At 35.1% G+C, this 19063-nt stretch overlaps 1 protein-coding gene across 14 annotated transcripts in view; it reads left to right on the forward strand.

Moving 5' to 3' along the window:
• csw (corkscrew) overlaps positions 1 to 19063 on the forward strand; it is a 183780-nt gene that overhangs the window by 116458 nt on the left and 48259 nt on the right. Inside the window, exons 1-2 of one of the 14 annotated variants that reach the window (XM_067780937.1) lie at positions 8819 to 10128; positions 11887 to 12676. The exons of 2 other annotated variants lie outside the window; for them this stretch is intronic. In XM_067780937.1, coding sequence (XP_067637038.1) covers positions 11901 to 12676 — 776 coding nt within the window. In that variant the 5' untranslated portion in view covers positions 8819 to 10128; positions 11887 to 11900. Of the gene's footprint in view, positions 1 to 8818; positions 10129 to 11777; positions 12677 to 19063 lie in introns of those variants that run through there. 11 more of the 14 variants (XM_067780942.1, XM_067780936.1, XM_067780941.1 and 8 more) reach the window with 11 other exon arrangements.

Below are 19063 nucleotides of genomic sequence, written 5' to 3' on the forward strand. Positions count from 1 at the left end.
ATCGCTTTAACCGCCTTTGGCAATGAATTATCGCATTTTTTCGGTTTTCCGAAATTTTCGATATCGAAAAAGTGGGCGTGGTTATAGTCCAATATCGTTCATTTTAAATAGCGATCTGAGATGAGTGCCCAGGAATCTACATACCAAATTTCATCAAGATACCTCAAAATTTACTCAAGTTATCGTGTTAACGGACAGACGGACGGACGGACGGACATGGCTCAATCGAATTTTTTTTCGATACTGATGATTTTGATATATGGAAGTCTATATCTATCTCGATTCCTTTATACCTGTACAACCAACCGTTATCCAATCAAAGTTAATATACTCTGTGAGCTCTGCTCAACTGAGTATAAAAAATTGAAACAGGTCTTTGATAAAATAAACTATTTGCATTCACGTCATATTCAACCAATGATCTTTCCCTGTACAGTGCTACTCAAAACTTTCGAAAAATGTTTTTCTCATTCCTATAAGAACACCAAAATTGTCGTATTATTCCTTATTTTGAAAAAAAAAAAACTTCGCCTAAACAGTGGTATTCTAACGGCGTTATTATGTATAACGCAAAGCGACGCAAGGAGTCACTTTCACCCAAGTGAAACCAAATTCGTATCATATAAGAGCATACATTCACTTCAGTGACTCTCGGTGAATATCGGTGACTGCAGGTGATTGTCTTACGTTTTTTCGTATTATATAGCGACGCAAAGTGTCACGAACACTCATTTTTGCTGTCAAAACCTTCACTTGCTACTGGGTCGCGTTTGCTTCATTCACTTCGCTTTTTTATGGTCGTTTTTTTTTATCATTTTTGAGTAAAAACTGAAGAATCTTAACATTTCGTGAGAAAAATTATTCAAATATTCCATAGACAGCCGATAAAGCTTATATGCAGAGCTTCGTTCAATGTGAATGCATATTTCGTCAAATTTTACAGGAATAAAAAAACCTATAAAAATTATAGCCAGGGACTCAAACTGGTATTCCTTTTGTAATAAAAGTCCTTCAGTAAAATTTATTGGTGGTATGGCCTAGAAGGTTCAATGTGGTCATATTAAATCATTCCCGAGATGGTCGAGCTTGTACCTTAATGGTGCTTGTTACCGGAACATACCGGATATATATCCGGTAAAGGACCATCAACATCAATAACACTCCCCGAAACCTTCGGCGAGTTTCTTTATCGCTACAACAACAACAACAATGAAATGAAATGCTAACCAAACTGTTTCTGTTGAATACCCAGAAACCTGGCCATCCCAACAGACATCTGATTGATGAGGCTCCACCGCGCAGGGGCTTCAGGGGTAATCTCCGTAAACGTTATGAGGAAATACGGCACTTGAGAACACACCCGTATGAAGCAAAAAAGCACAAAGAGATCTTTAGTGATATCCACAAATAAGCGTCAAACCTCTAAGCCAGGAATTGCCCGACAAATCCGGTACTCAAAGAAAAATTCCCAGAACTAGCAGAGGAGGAACTCACTTTCCCTAGGAAAATTTCGCGTCACTCTAGCTAAACTTCGATCTGGGTACTGTAACAGGTTAAACTACCTATCCGGAATCAACCCCGAAAACAAAAAAAATTTGAAATTTGGTAATACTCTAGAACAGGGGTCGACTACTAATACGCGTCCAAAAATATCGTGAGAGGTGTCAAACGAAAATAAAAATATTAACTCGTTCAAAATTTATTAACGAAAAACCGAAAAATTACCCCGGGATGCCGGGGGTGGCATCCATAGTATTTTTGCGCAGAACACCTTTCTGCGTTGGCGGTCTTCGGCCGCGCTTGCAAAAATTACTCTGGCCGATCCACCAATGGGATGGGATCAAAATTAAATGCGTGCAAAATCCCTTTTTACACAAAACTTTTTTCAGTCCACAACATTACAACAACCACATAAAATGCCAACTTCAACTGCAATTATCTACGGACAGAGATACAAATTTTTTTTCCGCCTTCGGATTACTGTTATCGAGGTCAATACGGGTTTTTTGACACCTCTCTCTATATTTTTGGACGCGTATTAACAGTCGACCCCTGTTCTGGCCTTTTACCAGAAATTTTGTTTGTCGTGAAAAATGTCAGCTTTTATATTATGAGAAAGAACAGGTCAACATTACAGTGTAGCGTTAACAACTGCAACGAGGCTGTGTCTAGGGAAGCTTGAGCGCAGCCCATACGGCCATAGTGGTATGAACTTCAAGGCGCATGGTACCAAAATTGCAGTTGTAGTGCAAGGCCGCAACAAAATCTTCAGATCGATTGCCGGCAGTACTTGGGAAAAAATTAAAGAAACATACAAAATTCATCCGCAATTGAAAAGTAAAGAAGCAACTGCTTTTAAAAATATTAACAATAAATCAATATTGCAATTTACACTATTTTCTTTTTTTGCAATTGTCAGGTGTTTCGCTGCAATATTGCCAGCTCGTTGCACTGCAAAATTTTCCGAAATAACAAAAGTAATAAGTGACTATACTGGTTACGTATTGGGTTTGACAGTCTCAGTGAATATGTAGTGACTACATAAGAGGGCAAACGCGAATACGTAAGAAGTTATAAAATACGAATTCTGGGTGAATGTGAATGTGAGTGAATGCGACGCAAACATTCACGGTGACATACATAATACGGGCCTAAATATACCAAAAATTGTAACTAACTGTTGCTGACCACTAAGATGAGAGGATTGTCACAGTTAAGGATTGTAATTTAGAATATATGAATCTAGCTCGGTTCGGATCAGCATCTTCTGATTCTAGGCCGACTGCCGCTGCGCTAGTCTATCCCCTGATATATTTTGGTAAATAATAACTTGGTAACATTAGTAATACATCATGAATTCAACTGTGAACAGTTTTTGGGGATCTTCTGATTAAGTTTGTTATTATATATTAGAAGAAAATATGTTATATTCCCGACTCTCAACGACAAATCTCAAAGCAGATCAATATGTCAATGAATTTTAAAGGACGGAAACACATTTAAGGTATCACGATCACTTCCAAGTGTGACTGTAAAACTTTTCATCGAACCTGAAACCCATTTAAGTTCTTCAAAAGACAGAATAGTTCACCGAAATAACAGACGTACATACATGTGTACTTTATATAAATAACACATGTTTCCTTTAAGTCCGATTTTTCAATGAATGTTTCAGCTGCAGTTTAAATTGGGGTCAGTTTAAGTGGCCAAATTGATTTTTTTATTTTTATTCGATCCTAAAAGTAATGTAAACTCGCACTGGTCCTTTGTATTCAATTTTGCATTGGCGTTAAGTGATATGCGGAAAAAACAGTTTCTGTAAGGGCCTTCGTAGCAAGGTATTTATTTTTCTACTCCTATTTTTTCAAAGTGGGTAAAAATGTTACCATCTTCTGACCGTTTAAAATACTTCCCTACCTTTCTGTTTTTTTGTTTATTTACTTCACCTGATGATTCCATTATGAATAAAACCGTTTAAAAATGACTCAAGCGAGTGAGTGACAGAATTAAGACGAGTCGCGCTCAATGAGTAACAACAAAGTTCGAGTGATATGAAACGCCTTCTCTTTCACGCTTCACGTTGCTTGACGTGTTGACAGCTTCGCATTGAAACAGATCAGTTTCGCGCGTTTTTCTCATTTCCATGGCTTTGCTTGCTTATGGCGGTCGTTGTTATTTCATCACGATTGTTTGTTTGACTGTTGGTCAACTCTGCTTGTTTTTTTGTTCTTAATAAATTTTTTTATTTATCTTTTAAGCTTTCTGCGTTTTGTTAGCTTGAATTCTGTAAAGAAGAGAGGTCTTTGTCGCTTATCCTAAAGTGTTTTGTTCATTCCATTCTCTTGTTTTTGTTTTTATATTTACTCTATTTTGATCTGTTGATCTACGGCCTTTTTAAATATTCTTAAATAAACACATTAAATACTTACATAAATGGTTATTAATAACAAGATAATAATAAATATTATTTTGTTTATCTTATGAGCTTCATAATAGTAACCAATTGTTGTGAAAATATATTGTCACAATGTAATAGGAAAATAATTTTTTTTATTCATCTACAGTGGATCAAATCTTCTAGATCCAGTTAGATACAATGCCATATTATACAAAACAAAGTCAATACTTTTGTCATTGTTATTCTTCAGTAAATCTAGTTTCCAAGTCGTTAGAAAAGTGTCTAGATTACTTTCATTGTTATCAAGTATGTAGATGCTTGACTTAAAAGTCCAGTAACATAGTTGGTTCTAAATCTGGTGAGCCTTAATATGTTGTTACTTCCCCCAACTTCAACCTAAATAGTTGGTGAAGTAATGAAACGTATTAAGAAGGTTGGTTCTATAGACCTGAGATTATACCTTTATATACCTATTTATTACTAATCAGTTCAGCTTGAATATTCTACGTCATAGTATCCACATCAGTTTTTCTTAGAATTTCAAAATAATTTATTTAACAACTTTTGAAACACACTGTATACTTTGCGTTCAGCAGCGTGCTCTGCTCGTACTAATTTGAATTTTTTATTTTGTCAATCTCAACGTTTCACCTTTCTGCGAACACTTTAGGAACCACCCACATTTCGGTTTCATCCTCCGCATTTTTAATTCATTCATGGTTGTGTAGCAGGTTTCTTTGTTGTTTTTATGTTCTTGACTTTTACGTTGCTCAGAATTTATACGACGTCGTCAGCTTCCACTTCTTGGAATTACGTTAAGTAAACAATATTCATTATATGTGTAACTATATTTTACGTCTAATAATATGAAAAATTTACTATGTTTAGTAATAACGATGTATTATACAGTTGTTCTGATCACCTTTTAAGAATGTTACAATTTCATTCTATGGTGTACGCAATAACTTCAATTGAATGTTTGAGAATTCGAGTCTTACTGGATGCAAATCTTGTTGCCTTTTGACGTCTGTTTTTCATTTCGTTTTGCAACCTTTTTATTTATAGGGATAAACCATTTGTCTCCAACTGGGCATCTGTTGATCCGTTTGGCGGCTACTTCTTGACTTGTTGAACACTAAGTCACCTTCCTTGAAATACAAAACCGTTCTGAGGGCCGTGTCATACAATGATTTTATGAGTCTCGGCAACTTTTTGTAACTAAAATTTGGATTATTCGTCCAAATGCACAATTTTTTTTACGTAGCTCTTCGTTCTTGTTGATTTTTCTCGCTGTTGAAGGTTTAACCGCAGAAGGTAATATATTTTTAAAAATGTCATGAAACACCAATTCAAAAAGAATTAGTTTAAAGCGTACTATGTCATTAATAAGAAACTTATAAGGATTTCTAAATTTGCAGAACTTTCTGTACCAGTGCTTATACTTTACTTTATGGGTTTACGCCAAAAGTCTGCCAACTTTTTCCAAGGTTCAACTCATATCGAGTTTTAAGCTTAATCCGCTTGAGCCATACTCTAAATGCTGCTTCCTTAATTTAACTAAACCTTTTTGTCCATATCTAAAAGTAGTTTTTACATTGCGATAAGGCATGAAAATTAGACAAGACATGACAGTGGTGCGCTCCTGCGAAAAATATATTTACATACAAACGTTCTTAGTGAATTTTATTGCACTTAATTTTTTTTAAAATCTTACATTTTTAACACTGTTAGTTGAATTCAACATTGTTTTGTATGTTCATTAATTTTGCATATACACTTGTGAATTTTGAGACTTTTTCCATTAAATTGTTTTTGTTTTACTGAAGTCTTTGTTAACGGTAAATTGCCCATTTTGTATACCTTTCATGAAAATGAAATGGTATATTAACTCCCTCACGAATCTCAAAATTGTAAGTGCTTAAAGGAAATAAGTATACCGAAATGATCAGGATGAATAGATGAGTTGATTTAGCCATGTCCGTCTGTATGTTTGTATGAAAACTAGTCCCTCAATTTTTGAGATATCTTATTTAGGTGTCCAACTAGACATTTGTAGAATAGGCCGTATCGGACCACTATAGCATATATCCCCCATACAACCAATTTTTCAAGAAAGATGATTTTTGTCATATCTTCCTTAATTTATCAGATTGAAGCTTCAAACTTCACCATATGCTTTCGTATATTGCACATATTGTTGTCTGGAAAAATGGATAAGATCGGTCGTATATATATCATAAATTCATCAAACGAATACTGTAGAAGGTAATTCTACCGACAGAACTAAACCGTGATGATACAACCTATAATAAATACATACAATTACTGGCATATGATGATGACATCGACGTTATAGACCTAAACAAATGCGCCATGAGTTCTGCCTTCTACGGATTAGATAAAGAGACCTTACGGTAAATGACAAAATGTCAAAGTACTTGCTGTCATCCAAGAAAGAATCGGCGCATTACCAGGAACGTCACTGTTGGGAGATATAAATTCGATACTGCGAAGGACTTAGTCTATCGGTAATCAGCATTATCAGGGAAATCAATGCCAGATGGGAAATAAAACCGAGTAATACTTGTACAGAGCAGGCAACTGAAAAGTAAAGACCTCTCTCTACAAAAAAAAAACACCCCTTACAAGTCGCTTATCCTACCTGTCCGGATGTATAGCTCGGAATGATGGACGGTGTCGAGAGAAGATAAGATAGCTTTTGGAGTGTTCGAGAGGCAAGTTCTCCGGAAGATTTCAGGTACTATCCGTGAGACTGGGTCGATTTATTAACCGATATCGCGCCATCGATTCTTCGATTGGATTTTGGGTTCAGGAAAAAAAGTTCCATTGCGCATACCCAAAAAAATAATTTTCGAGCCTGCGCAAAAAAACCAAAACACTCTCCAAAACCCAAAAAAAAAAATATTTTTTTAAACTGTTATCGCCAGCGTTTTTACACCAGTTTTTTTTTTGGAAAAAAAAAACTTTTTTGGGCTTTGGAGAGTGTTTTTGTCGAAAAATTTACCATTTCGCCATTTTTTTTCGCAGGCTCGAAAATTATTTTTTTGGGTATGCGTAGTGGAACTTTTTTTCCTGAACCCAAATCCTATCGATGGCGCGATAACTTCGCTGGCTAGGTCATGTTATGCGAATGGGCGAAGACGCTCCGGACTAAAAAGTATTCCAGTCGACAGCGCAGTTTTGAAGCAAGGAAGGGGGAGACCTCCACTAAGTTGGACCTGCTTCTCCCAACTGAGTCGAGGTTTCCCCATTCCTCTGCTTCAAAACTGTGAGAATTCCCGACGTCAATTCTGTGGTGTGACTTCTTTTATACTTATGTTCATGCTACAATACAGGTCCACATACGTATTAAAATTAAGAGTTAAAACGTTGTTATTGTCATGTCATTAAAATGGGCGAACGCATGCGTATAATAAACTCGGGGGCAGTTAATTGTAACACGTCATTCAATTCAAAACAAAATGTGACCACAAAGGTAGAAAGGTAGCAATACATACATATACAGGAAAGCTACGTACATACATATACCCAAATTGGTGCTATCACCTGGTTTGTAAACAAACCGACCACGCAATTATTTCAAGAAAAATAAACAACTTATGAGTAAGTTAGTTAATATGACTATATTCTCTTACTTTTGTGGTCAATTAAATATGTAATCTGCAGATGAAACGATCATGATGTCCGATCACTGATCATGACCGCCCACTCCGCTTATAATGCGATTAGGATGCAACTTGTTTGTTAATTTGTACAGGTTCTTTTAATTTTCCAAATTTCTGAAGTTTCGTTATTTCTTTAAAATAGATGTTTCGAATATTTAACAGTTTTTAGAAAGTAAAAAGGCCTTTTTTAATGGTTTAAGGCAAGTGGAGACTTTGGCAAATTTGAAAAACATGCCTCAACCATGCGTTTAGAACGTAAAGCAGTGTATGAATTCAAATTATTTGTTTATTTTTTGTGTAAGTAGATTTAGGAGAAATTTGTAAAACGCTGCATACGTAGGCGAATAGCGATAAAAACAAATGCAAACTTGAATTTTTATTTCTAAAAAAGAGCTTGGAACTTTTAAGTTTTTTTTTAGGTTTAATCAGCTCTTAGAATATAATAAAAACCGCTTTTGAATGATCTAAGCCTAGTGGAGAGTTTGGAGACTTTTATCGGAAAGTTTGGAGATTTTAGATAAACTGCTTGAAACCATGCGTTTATAGTATAAGACACATTTTTTATGTACGTACAGTTCAATACATTTGAAAACACGCTGTAAAATGAGCAATTTAACATTTAATAAAAATGTAGATCATAATTATTGACTGCTCGCTTTCTACAAAACTCAAAAGTTTTGGAGAGTTTTGAAAAAAAAGGCTTTAAAGTACAGTAAAGTCTTTAAAGTACATTTTTTGTATACGTTTTCTCGTTTTAATGCTTGGTTTGAAAGTGTAGACTTTGGAGAGTTTTACAAAAAACATTTGGTCTCCAAACCCACGCTTTCCAAACGCTGTGTGAACCTTATTTTATAAGAAACATAAAAAAATTGTGGGTGTATATAACGAGTGTAATACTTAAATACAGAGAATTTAATATGAGTTTGCGATCGTGTTAAAATTCTTTTCAAAATGTCTCCCTTTACAACTATGTCACTGCCATACTGACTCACTCTATGTGTCAAGCGTACTCACTCATTTGTTGAGCCTTTTTTATGCTTTGCTAACCACAACAAAATGAGTTACTTTTATTTAAGCCGGCAAGCGCTTGCAAAAACAAAAAAAAAAAACAAATATCACAACAGTGCAAACAAAACAATTATGTCGCCCGCCTTCTAGGCCTGGCACTCTTTACCTCCAACACGAACAGCGTCGATCATACCTGCCGTCTGCGTATCAAGAACGGCACGCTGTCAACACATCGCGAGTACCTTGCATGGCCTATTGATTGTTGTTTTTGTTTGCTTTGCTTAAAAAGTATAAGAGTACAACTGCGTTCGTTTCATTTGTGTTAAGACAGCGCGTTCGTTCAGAACAATTCAGTTCATATAACCCAAATACGTTCTGTATAAACAGTAAACATAAAACGAGATCGCATCGTTCAAGCTTAATAACGTATGTGCATAATCGTTGATTGTTAGTTTGCGGTTTTGATAAATCTTGTTTTATTTTATGCCTTCAAAAAGTATTAAAAAAAAAAAATTTATTAAAAATTGAAAAACTGAACGCAACGTAAGTTTTGCTAAAAAAGGTACGAACCGTAAAAAGATCGATCGAAGATCATTTGTCATTAATAAAACAAAAAACAACGTACGACGAGTTTGCGAGACAAACGTCAAGTGTTTATGTGATCGGAATTGCAAATTGGATTTTTTCAACTTTGAATTTAATCGATGAAAAACCAAAAACGACAACAACGTTGAACAGGTTAAAAACAAGAAAAACATATACGCACCGAATGACTTGATAAACAAAAAAAAATCAATTAAAAATCACAGATAATATTGTAAATTGTAATTTCGTGTATACTTATGTACAGTACATATGAAAAATGCATTCACTATATCTTAACGAGCATTTATTCGCTGCTAAAATGAGTCTTGACCACAACTGTGATCATAGCGAACATAGTAGCGCACCAGTGTCCGTTGAGCCGGCAAAGAATACGCACCTCTGCGTGAAATCGCATAAACCAATTGAAAATAAATTATTAATTATTTTGAAAAAAATTATTAAGTGAAGGCACACTAGAACGCGACAGACTAGCGAACAACCATACAAAACAAGCGCACGAATGAGCAAGCGGTCTAACGATAAAGCGCGGTCTAGAACAAAGAACGACACTGAAAAGTGAAAGTTAAGGAAGAAGGAAGTGAAAAGTGTGATTGGCAGTTTGTTAGCAAAGTGTTTCAGAAGTGCACTGAAGCGTTGGTAGTAAAAATAGCGATAAAAAATTATTTGCTGAATACTAAAGTGTGCATATAATTGAAGAACAAAAAAAAAAAAAAAAAAATAATAATAATTTAAATATTATATGGTAAGGTAACATAAACATCGACTTTGTGATATACGTTTCTTAAGCGCAAGTTTGGATTTTTATAAAATTTTACGGCATAAAGGTTTAAGTTTCTAACGTGTTGTTACAAAAGACTTGGTCGCAATAAAGTGCTTATTATTTGAGTACATAAGGAAAAAAGAATTCCAAATTACAAAAAAGGCTAAAAGGTAATATAATAGAAGATATTAAAAAAAAAACAAAAAAAAAAATAAACAAATAAAACAATAAGAATGAATGAATAAAATATTAATAATATACATAAACCAAAAATAAACAACTATATAAGCAACTAATAAGTTATAAAGAAAATAAAAAATAAGAAAATAAAAAAATTTAAGAAATAAAGAAAATTTAAGAAAAAAAACACTAAAAAAGTAAAATATAAAAAAAAATTTAAATTAAGATAAAAAGAAATAAAAAATAAAATCAAAAAGTAAAAGCAAAAAAAAAAAAAAAAAACAAAAAAAACAAGATGTCAAAGGTAAAAGTTTTCATTTCATTTGATAGTTAGAACTAGTAAAAAATAAAATAAATGAATAATTTAAAATAGGAAAAATAAAAAATCAAGTTTAGAGAAATAAAAACATTTCATGTTGGAAAAATAAAAAAATAATTTGAAATTTAAAAGATTCAATCAAAACTACAAAATACAAAAAAAAGAAAAAAATTAAACAATAAAAAAAATTTGCAAAAAATTATAAAAATAAAACAAGAAATTAAAAAAAAAGGGAAATAAAAAAAGTGAAAAACGAAAATTTTATATAAAATCATGATATTATTAACCAAAAACAGAAAATCACTAACAAGTTATTAAGAGAAGAACACAAAAAAAATTAAAATAAATAAAATTTAACAATTCTTTTGTTGTTAGATCAGCCTACTGATTTGTAAGATTGCGGGTTCGAATCGAGCTCAGGGCCTAACAATAATAATTTTATCATTATTATTGTTATGATAATTTTTTTCTTAATTGACAAAATTATTAAATTAGAATAGAAGAAAGAAAAAATTTAGACAACTGCCAAAGCTCGTTGTATAGATCCATTTCGGGAACTGAAGGAATTTAGCAGTTCCCGAAATTGATCTATACAACGAGCTTTGGCAGTTGTCTAAATTTTTTCTTTCTTCTATTTTAATTTAATAATTTTTTCAATTAAGAAAATATTTATCATAACAAAAATAATGATAAAATAATTATTGTTAGGCCTTGAGCTCGATTCGAACCCGCGATCTTATAAAAAAAAATAAAAAAAAAAAAACAATAAAAGAAAAATTAAAAAAAAATGTGGTAATTTAAAATATTCAATTAAAACTAGAAAATACAAAAAGAAAAAAACTGTAGAAATTAAAAAAATCCATATAAGTTAAAAAAAGTTGTGGAAATAAAAAAAGTTAAAAAAAATTACAAATAAAAAATATTAAAAAGAAATGCCTTTTAAAATTATAAACAATCTAAGATATCTAAAAAATACGTAAATGTAATTTTTCACGCCCATACAGAAAGTGATTGAGCAATTCACAAGAGTATTGTATTCATGTAAAATTTTAAGATTTGCGTTGTTTCCATGGTTTTCAATTTAAAATTTGACTAAAGCATAGCAGTGTTTGGCAAGCGCTCCGAGTGTATTTCTGCCATGAAAAGCTCTCAGTGAAAACTCATCTGCCTTGCAGATGCCGTTTGGAAACGACATAAAACTTGTCCCGTCCGGCGAATTTGTAGGGAAAATACAGAGGAGCACGACGCAAAACGGAAGAGAAGCTCGGCCTTAGATCTCTTCGGAGGTTGTCGCGCCTTACATTTATTTATTATTTATAGCACATACGACGAAAAGAAGACCTTGTGAATTGCTTTAATATCTCTCAAGGCATCATTCGAAAATTTACACGAACATTTCATTTTTTACGAAAGTCCAAAAATCGTGCAGTGTAAAGCATCAAAATGATATTTAATAAATACATCGAAAAACTATCAAACTCTTTTGGCACATCAGCCAAACATCATCAGCACAAACATTTAAATAATGATCCAAAACAATATGAACAACAAAAAGAGCAGCAACTACAACAACATGCCAATGACTATAACAATACGCGTAATGTAGAGTATGAGAAAGCGATGGCAGCAATTTATCTCAATAGTGGACATTATCATCATTATGGACAAAATCATGTTGAACCAAAAAAGAAGAAACCAAATAAAAATCAACATCACCATCATCATAATCAACAACAACAACAACAACAGAGACACTTTCTAAGTCCAGATGAATTGGCAACAATAAATAATGACAGCAGTAACAATAAAAGCAACAATAAAATCAATGATAATACAATAAGCCATAATAGTATTAATAATACAAAAGTGCAACAACATTACATTACCAAAAATATTCGTATACCCGCTCTACGCATTACCCCAGATACTACAACTGTGCATGTGAATGCTACAGATGATGATGGAAACTTTGGACATTATTATGAAGGTGACATTTATCGTACGCCACTTTCTTCGCTAAATCCCTCACCCGCCTCGTCGTATACCAATTCGCTTTCTACAGAATCGTTGGTAGGTGCATGTAGTGCGAGCAGCTCGCTATCTGCAGCCTCGACGCCAACATCACTGTCGAATTCACCGCCACGTTTTGACAGTCGCCCACTATCATTGTCGTTGTCCAAGGAGTTGTTGGAAATATATTGCCGATTGTTATACTTTCCGTGGGTATTTTTTGCATTTTTAATTGATAATCGTAATGCAATTACTTTAAGTTAATATAAGATCCTCGAAAAAGTGCACTAAATAGTGTGAAATAGTTTTTATAGTGCAACGAAAGAGATCATACAAGTAAAATCAACAAATCAGGTTTTTTTGTTTTTGAATTAACAGACATTCAGTAAAATTGATCGCATTATAGTTAATTCAACCGAGTGTTACTTTTTTTTGTCAAGAAAACAAATTTGTTTAGTAAATTCAACAGATGAAAAACTGTTGCTCTCAAGTTAACAATATTCTGTAAAAATTACAGATTCGCACTCAATTTAACTGATTTTTGTTAAAAGAACTCACTTCGTTAGTCATTTCAAGAGAGAACAACTGTCAATATTATGCAAAGGCATCAACTAATTTTAAGGAGACTATCGTGCTAGAGATATCTTTGCGGGGGGGCTGAAAAATGCCTAATGCACCACAATTGCTGCCGTCGCTGCAACCATGTGTCCGTAAACTAAAAAACAGCCCCGTTTTGGAACCGTCGCCCACCCCGGTACCACTTTCGCATTACTTCAGGATGGCGTTCCATATTTCTCATTTTTTAAGAGCCTACTGTTGTCCCTGCGTCCAGGTTCCCGCTATTTGCTCTGAGTGTCGATTTAATCGCCACTGCTTCGCATCCGCATTTCTCCGCGCTCCCTCTCAGCATCCATCAGGCGTGTCATTACTATAAATGCCATTTTCCTCACTGCAGTCCAGCACTCTTTCCTGTTGCACATTTGTGATACTAAATTTCTCATGGTAGTCTCATGGTTCCTCCCCAAGGGCTCTGTGCAAGGCGAGTCTTTCCTCGTGGAAACGGGGGCAGTGGAACATGACGTGTTCTGCGTTTTCTAACTCCGTGGTACACATTGGGCAATGAGGATCTTCCTCTATCCTACGCTTCCATAAATACTCTTTGAAACCGCCATGTCTACTCATTATCTGCGTGAGATGGTAGTTCAGTTCGCCGTGCTTCCGCTCATTCCATTGAGCTACGTTTTAAACTAGCGTGAAGGTCCAGCGCCCTTTACTCGAGGCCTCCCACCGTACTTGCCACTTAACTATTGTTTGTATCCTTGCTCTCTTCTTGGCTTCTTCAGATGGTCGCTCGATATTAGTGTTATACAGATCGGCCATTTCGCTTGCCAGTAAGTCCACTGGGATTTTCCGGGTTAGAACCAGGATTGCGTCGTCTGACACCGTCCGATAAGCATTTGCTATTCTTAAAGCAGCAAGTCGGTACGCTGCTAATATATATTTTTGATGGGTCCGTTTAGATCCATACCACACTGGTGCTGCGTATACTATTATTGAGCTGGTTAGCTGACGTGTAGCTTCGCTCGGACCACCAATGTTAGGCATTATTCGCATAAGTGATCCATTAACTTTGGTAACTACAGATATCTCTGTTATATCAACAGTAACTGGTATACTAATGTTGACGGAAATCTGTTATTTTAACAGTTTTCATTGGTATTTTCAGGTTGACGTTAATAATAGTTAATAGAGCAGGGCTAGGCGATCATCGTAGTGTGAAGGTAGCGTGCTACGCAGACCTCACAGAAAATCCTGGGTTCAGAGCCTAGAAAAAGCAACATCAAAATCTTTAGATACAAGTGTTTTCAATTAAACACACTTTAACAGAGCTGTGGCTTACATTTGATGAACTTTTTCACACTCAATTGAAAATCAACAATTAGTGCGAAGTTGCTTCAACAGCTGTTTGCGATGGATAAAAATAGACAAAAATATCTGTTGAATTGGCCCGAAATACAGTTGATTTTACCAGCTTTTTTCTTTCAGTGTATATTGTGTAGAATTTTTAAACCTTTTTTTATTGAACTTAGTTTTTAAAATAATTTGGAAAGTTTTTGCGTAAAGTTTCGCTTAGGTTTTGGTTGACTGTAGACTTTGGAGACTGTTCTTACTTGTGTTGAATCACATTACTTACTTACTTACTTAATTGGCCCTTAACCGTCTAAACGGTTATGGCCGTCCAACAAGGCGCGCCAGTCGCTCCGCCAACCGGCGCAAATTGGTCACACCAAGGGAGTTTAAATCGTTTTCCACCTGGTCCTTCCAACGGAGTGGGGGCCGCCCTCTACCCCTGCTTCCATAGGCGGGTTCCGATAGAAACACTTTCTTGACCGGAGCATCATCTTTCATTCGCATAACATGGCCTAGCCAGCGCAGTCGCTGCGTTTTAATTCGCTGGACTATGTTGATGTCTGCGTATAGCTCGTACAGCTCATCATTAAATCTTCTTCGGTACTCGCCATCGCCAACGCGTAGAGGTCCATAAATCTTTCGAAGGACTTTTCTCTCGAACACTCCCAAAGCCGCTTCATCTGCTGTTGTCATGGTCCATGCTTCTGCCCCATATAGCAGGACGGGTACGATAAGTGACTTGTAGAGTATGATTTTCGTTCGCCGAGAGAGGACTTTACTTTTCAATTGCCTACCTAGTCCAAAGTATGAATCACATTAGATTTATGCAAATATCCAAAGAGTGTAGAGTTTGGAAACCACGCTTGTTGAGTATGACTTTTCAAATTAATTCCTTTAAAATGCAAATGCAACGCTTTTTTGTAATGAATCTAGGCTTTGGAGACTTTTTGAAGTTGTGCTGCAGTTATTGAAATTCGCTTAACTTTATGCGCATTTAGTTTCTATAGTAAAGCATGAAAATATTTTTATAGAGATATGAAGTCTTCTTTTTTGAGCTTCTTAACCTATCACCAAAGATAGGCGAATCACTGCTACAAAAACAACAACCAAATTATCTGTTTCCGTTTGAACGAGTTTACAATTAGGTGTAACGCCTTGATATGGTTTTGAATTCAAAAAGGAAAGAATGAGTCTTGCAGCGTTTTAGGCTCCATTATCGGGATGTAGAGTTTGGAGACTTTTTACAAATTTGCTTAATTTCTTAAAAATACAAGAATATCTATAAAAATACACACACACATCATTCAGCTGTCATTCACTCTCTGAAATGACATTCTAAATATATAAATATATCAAAACCTTCGTCACATTCTTTGCTACGTCTTCATGTTGTTGCAGTCTAATTTTACCTCACAAAGTGCATCAATGTTGCTCTAACCGCATTTGTGGGTATGATGCACTCAGTAATTGTGTAGCCTTTTTGAACAAACAGTTCTCACAATGGTAAACCTAAATTTAATCTCTTCATCACATATTGACGTAAGTGATTTACCTTCAATGCAGCTTAGCAAGTGTTACAGTTAGAGATAAACTTTAATAATTTATTTTTACGTCATTAGCATTAATATGAAAGTAATCGAGGTGCAGCGACTAAGTTCGGAATAGAGATATACGCCGTCGATAAACGCCGCCGCCGAATGTCAAAAATATCAAAAGACTAATAGAGAACAATGAATTTAAATAAAACTATCCAAGGCGTACATGTTTTCAAATCGTCCTCAAATTGTTACAAAAGCAAGTTACGCGAAAAAGGTGCTGATTTTTTTCAAAAATTCCCGATTGGCTGAAAAAATAACCAAAGTCAGTGATAGAAAATCCTTTAGTAGGCTCCAGAGGTTTAAATACTACTTTGAAATGATCATACTTAAGTTGAAGAGAAGGGTTTGAAAAATCACTTTATTTGTTTATCTATAAAATAACGTCTGAAATGTTAATTTTGATTTTTACACTTCATAATTCAACACAGAAGACTACGGGTTTGACATTTGCTAAAGTTGACGGCCAGAAAGTCTTCGGAGCTACACCTAGAGCTTCTAGGAAAGTTGCAGTCCTATAGCTTATGTGCTGCCGGTATAAGGGCCAGGATACGTGGTAGCAACTAGTGGTTTGGATTGTTACTGTTCGCACGTCGGGAATTGTAGTTCTTAGAAACAGACGAAAAAACTAAAGGAGCCCTTTTGCGCGATCAACAACAAGCCAGCATTGATGCTAATCGTTAAAACTGTGCCACGAGAGTTATTACTATTAGTAGATAATTGATAGCAACCGTAAGTCGCCTTTGTGCGTGACCAGCATCAAGCCACAAATGGTTTAAAGAAATCCTGCCGACGACGAGTTACAGAACATGTGAAACTACGCTACAAAAGTGTGACAATTTGAAGTATTTTTCCCTCCCTCTGCAAGCAGGAAAGGCGTGGACAAAAGCGCGGGGCTGCAAAATTTCTAAGATCACGTGCAAAGCCTCACAAAGTGGCTCATATCTCTGAAGAGAGAAGACTTAAGGCTCACGATAGGCATACTGACTGGACGCTGCCTTCTGGCGTCACATGCTTATAAGTTAGACCTCGTCAGTAACAGTAAGTGTAGGAAGTGTGAGCTGCAGGAAGAAACGGTTGAGCACGTTCTGTGTTCGTGTCCGAGGTCATGGCTCCAGCTATTAGGAGCGGCAGAGTTGCCAGATCTCGAGGCAGCAATTAAGCTGAGTCCTAGAAAACTGCAAGTATTTGCCAAGAGGACGGAGTTGGTATATGTCCTGCACCGGATTGGGGTTCTTCCGTTTGGTCGTCAAACAAATTCTGGTAACACTATGGCCAACTTCAGTCTATGTGAGGTCTTTATTGACCGGCCAGTTCAACCTGATCTAGCCTCCCTCCGCAAAGAGCTACTCCTGAATTTTTTTGAACGAACCTCGAGATTTTGAGACAAAAACCCCGGACCTTTCTGAAATCGCCGAAACGTCGATTTCCTTAAATACATATAAGCAAAACCTTTCCAAATTTTATTTTTTTTTTCGTATTACAAGCCTCCCAGATACTTATCCGCAACTTTATTATTGACGTCAAACATGCCATTGACGTCAGCAGTATGCTTCCATATTCATTAGTTGTGGACAATGTGATACTCTGAAGTCCATCCCGTCAGTTTAGAGGTTTACGCCGATAACTTTGTTGGCGCACCGGCCCCCGCCGCCGGTATATAATGGAGCCTACGCCGCCGCTGCCGCCGACAAAATGATCGGCGTAAACCTCTAGTTCGGAACAGGTTTTGCTTGTTGCTTGCGAAATTTTGCGATATACTTTATATGCAATTTTTATAATAAATTGTTGGCGTTCAAGCTTTACCATTTATAAGATTCAATGCGAAAAAAGTGGGCCTTAAAATCGAGTTAAATTGAAAAAAAAATCCACATCAACCAAAGCTACAACAAAAGGAGCACTTGTTTTGGGCACTAGTTGAGGTTTATTGGTTTTTATTTTGCATCTTAATAAATTCACTGATTGAAAATGCGTGCTTTTAGCATGTGTACAATGGTAATTAGCACTTTGACCAATTTTTCACATGATATTTGCTTATTATTTAACGAAATAAATTTGGGTGTTTTATTTGTTTTGCTCTTTTTATGGCTAAACCAAAAGAAATGAAGCTTGTAAAATTAACAAATCCGGTTTGTTGTTCTCGAATTAACAGATTTCGTAAAATTGATCGCATAATAGTTCTTTCAAATGAGTTTTTTTTATATCAAGAAAATAAATTTGTTTAGTCATTTCAATAGAACAAAATTGTTGGTGTCAAGTTTACAGTATTATCCTGTAAAAATTACAGATTCTCTATCAAACTTACTGATTTTACTGTTAAAAGAATTGATTTCATTGGTCATTTGAATATTATGCAAATGCGTCAGCTAATTTGAAAGTGAAACTTGCGTTCACGACGCTCACAACTTTATTTTTATGATTATCGCGCCATAGAAATCTCTGTAATATCAACAGCCACTGTTATTCTAAAGTCGACGGAAATCTGTTATTTTAACAGTTTTCATTGATACTCTCAGGGCGACATTAATAACACTGTGCTACACTTATTTTGAACTTTAATATCAACCTAGTGTCCGTTGTAGGTCTTGATGAGTAGATCAAGATGTCGTGTTTCAAAATTTTCTAACACCCAGAAATTTTCAAGTTATTGTTGAAAAACTGTTTTTCTTGTACCTCGCGCATTCAAAAATTCGTTATTCCGTCATTTTTCCATCAATTTTTGATTACTCAACAGTTTTGGAAAGCTGAAAGATAGGGCTTTAAAAATATATATATTTGTCTACACTTTTTATAGCAAATTTTTGAGATTTTTTAAAAGTTATCTAAAATTTTCTCGTTTTTTTTTAATTTTTCAAAGTTTGACTGCTTTTTAATGTATCATTTCTGTAATGAATTTTTTTTTTTCTTAAAAAGGTTAAGAGAACATTCTATTTCGAGTAAAAAAAGTACTGGTTGATCAAATTCGGTTGAGAATTGTTGAAATGACAACACTTTTTGTGAACAAGAAAATTCTGCTCTCATCGTAGAATCGATATCGCGCCATGTCAGGATTGAATGTATGATTTCAGTATATCGTCGCCGTTGTTTTGA

This window comes from Eurosta solidaginis, chromosome 4, assembly GCF_040869045.1.
Source record: "Eurosta solidaginis isolate ZX-2024a chromosome 4, ASM4086904v1, whole genome shotgun sequence".
NCBI classification, from domain to species: domain Eukaryota; kingdom Metazoa; phylum Arthropoda; class Insecta; order Diptera; family Tephritidae; genus Eurosta; species Eurosta solidaginis.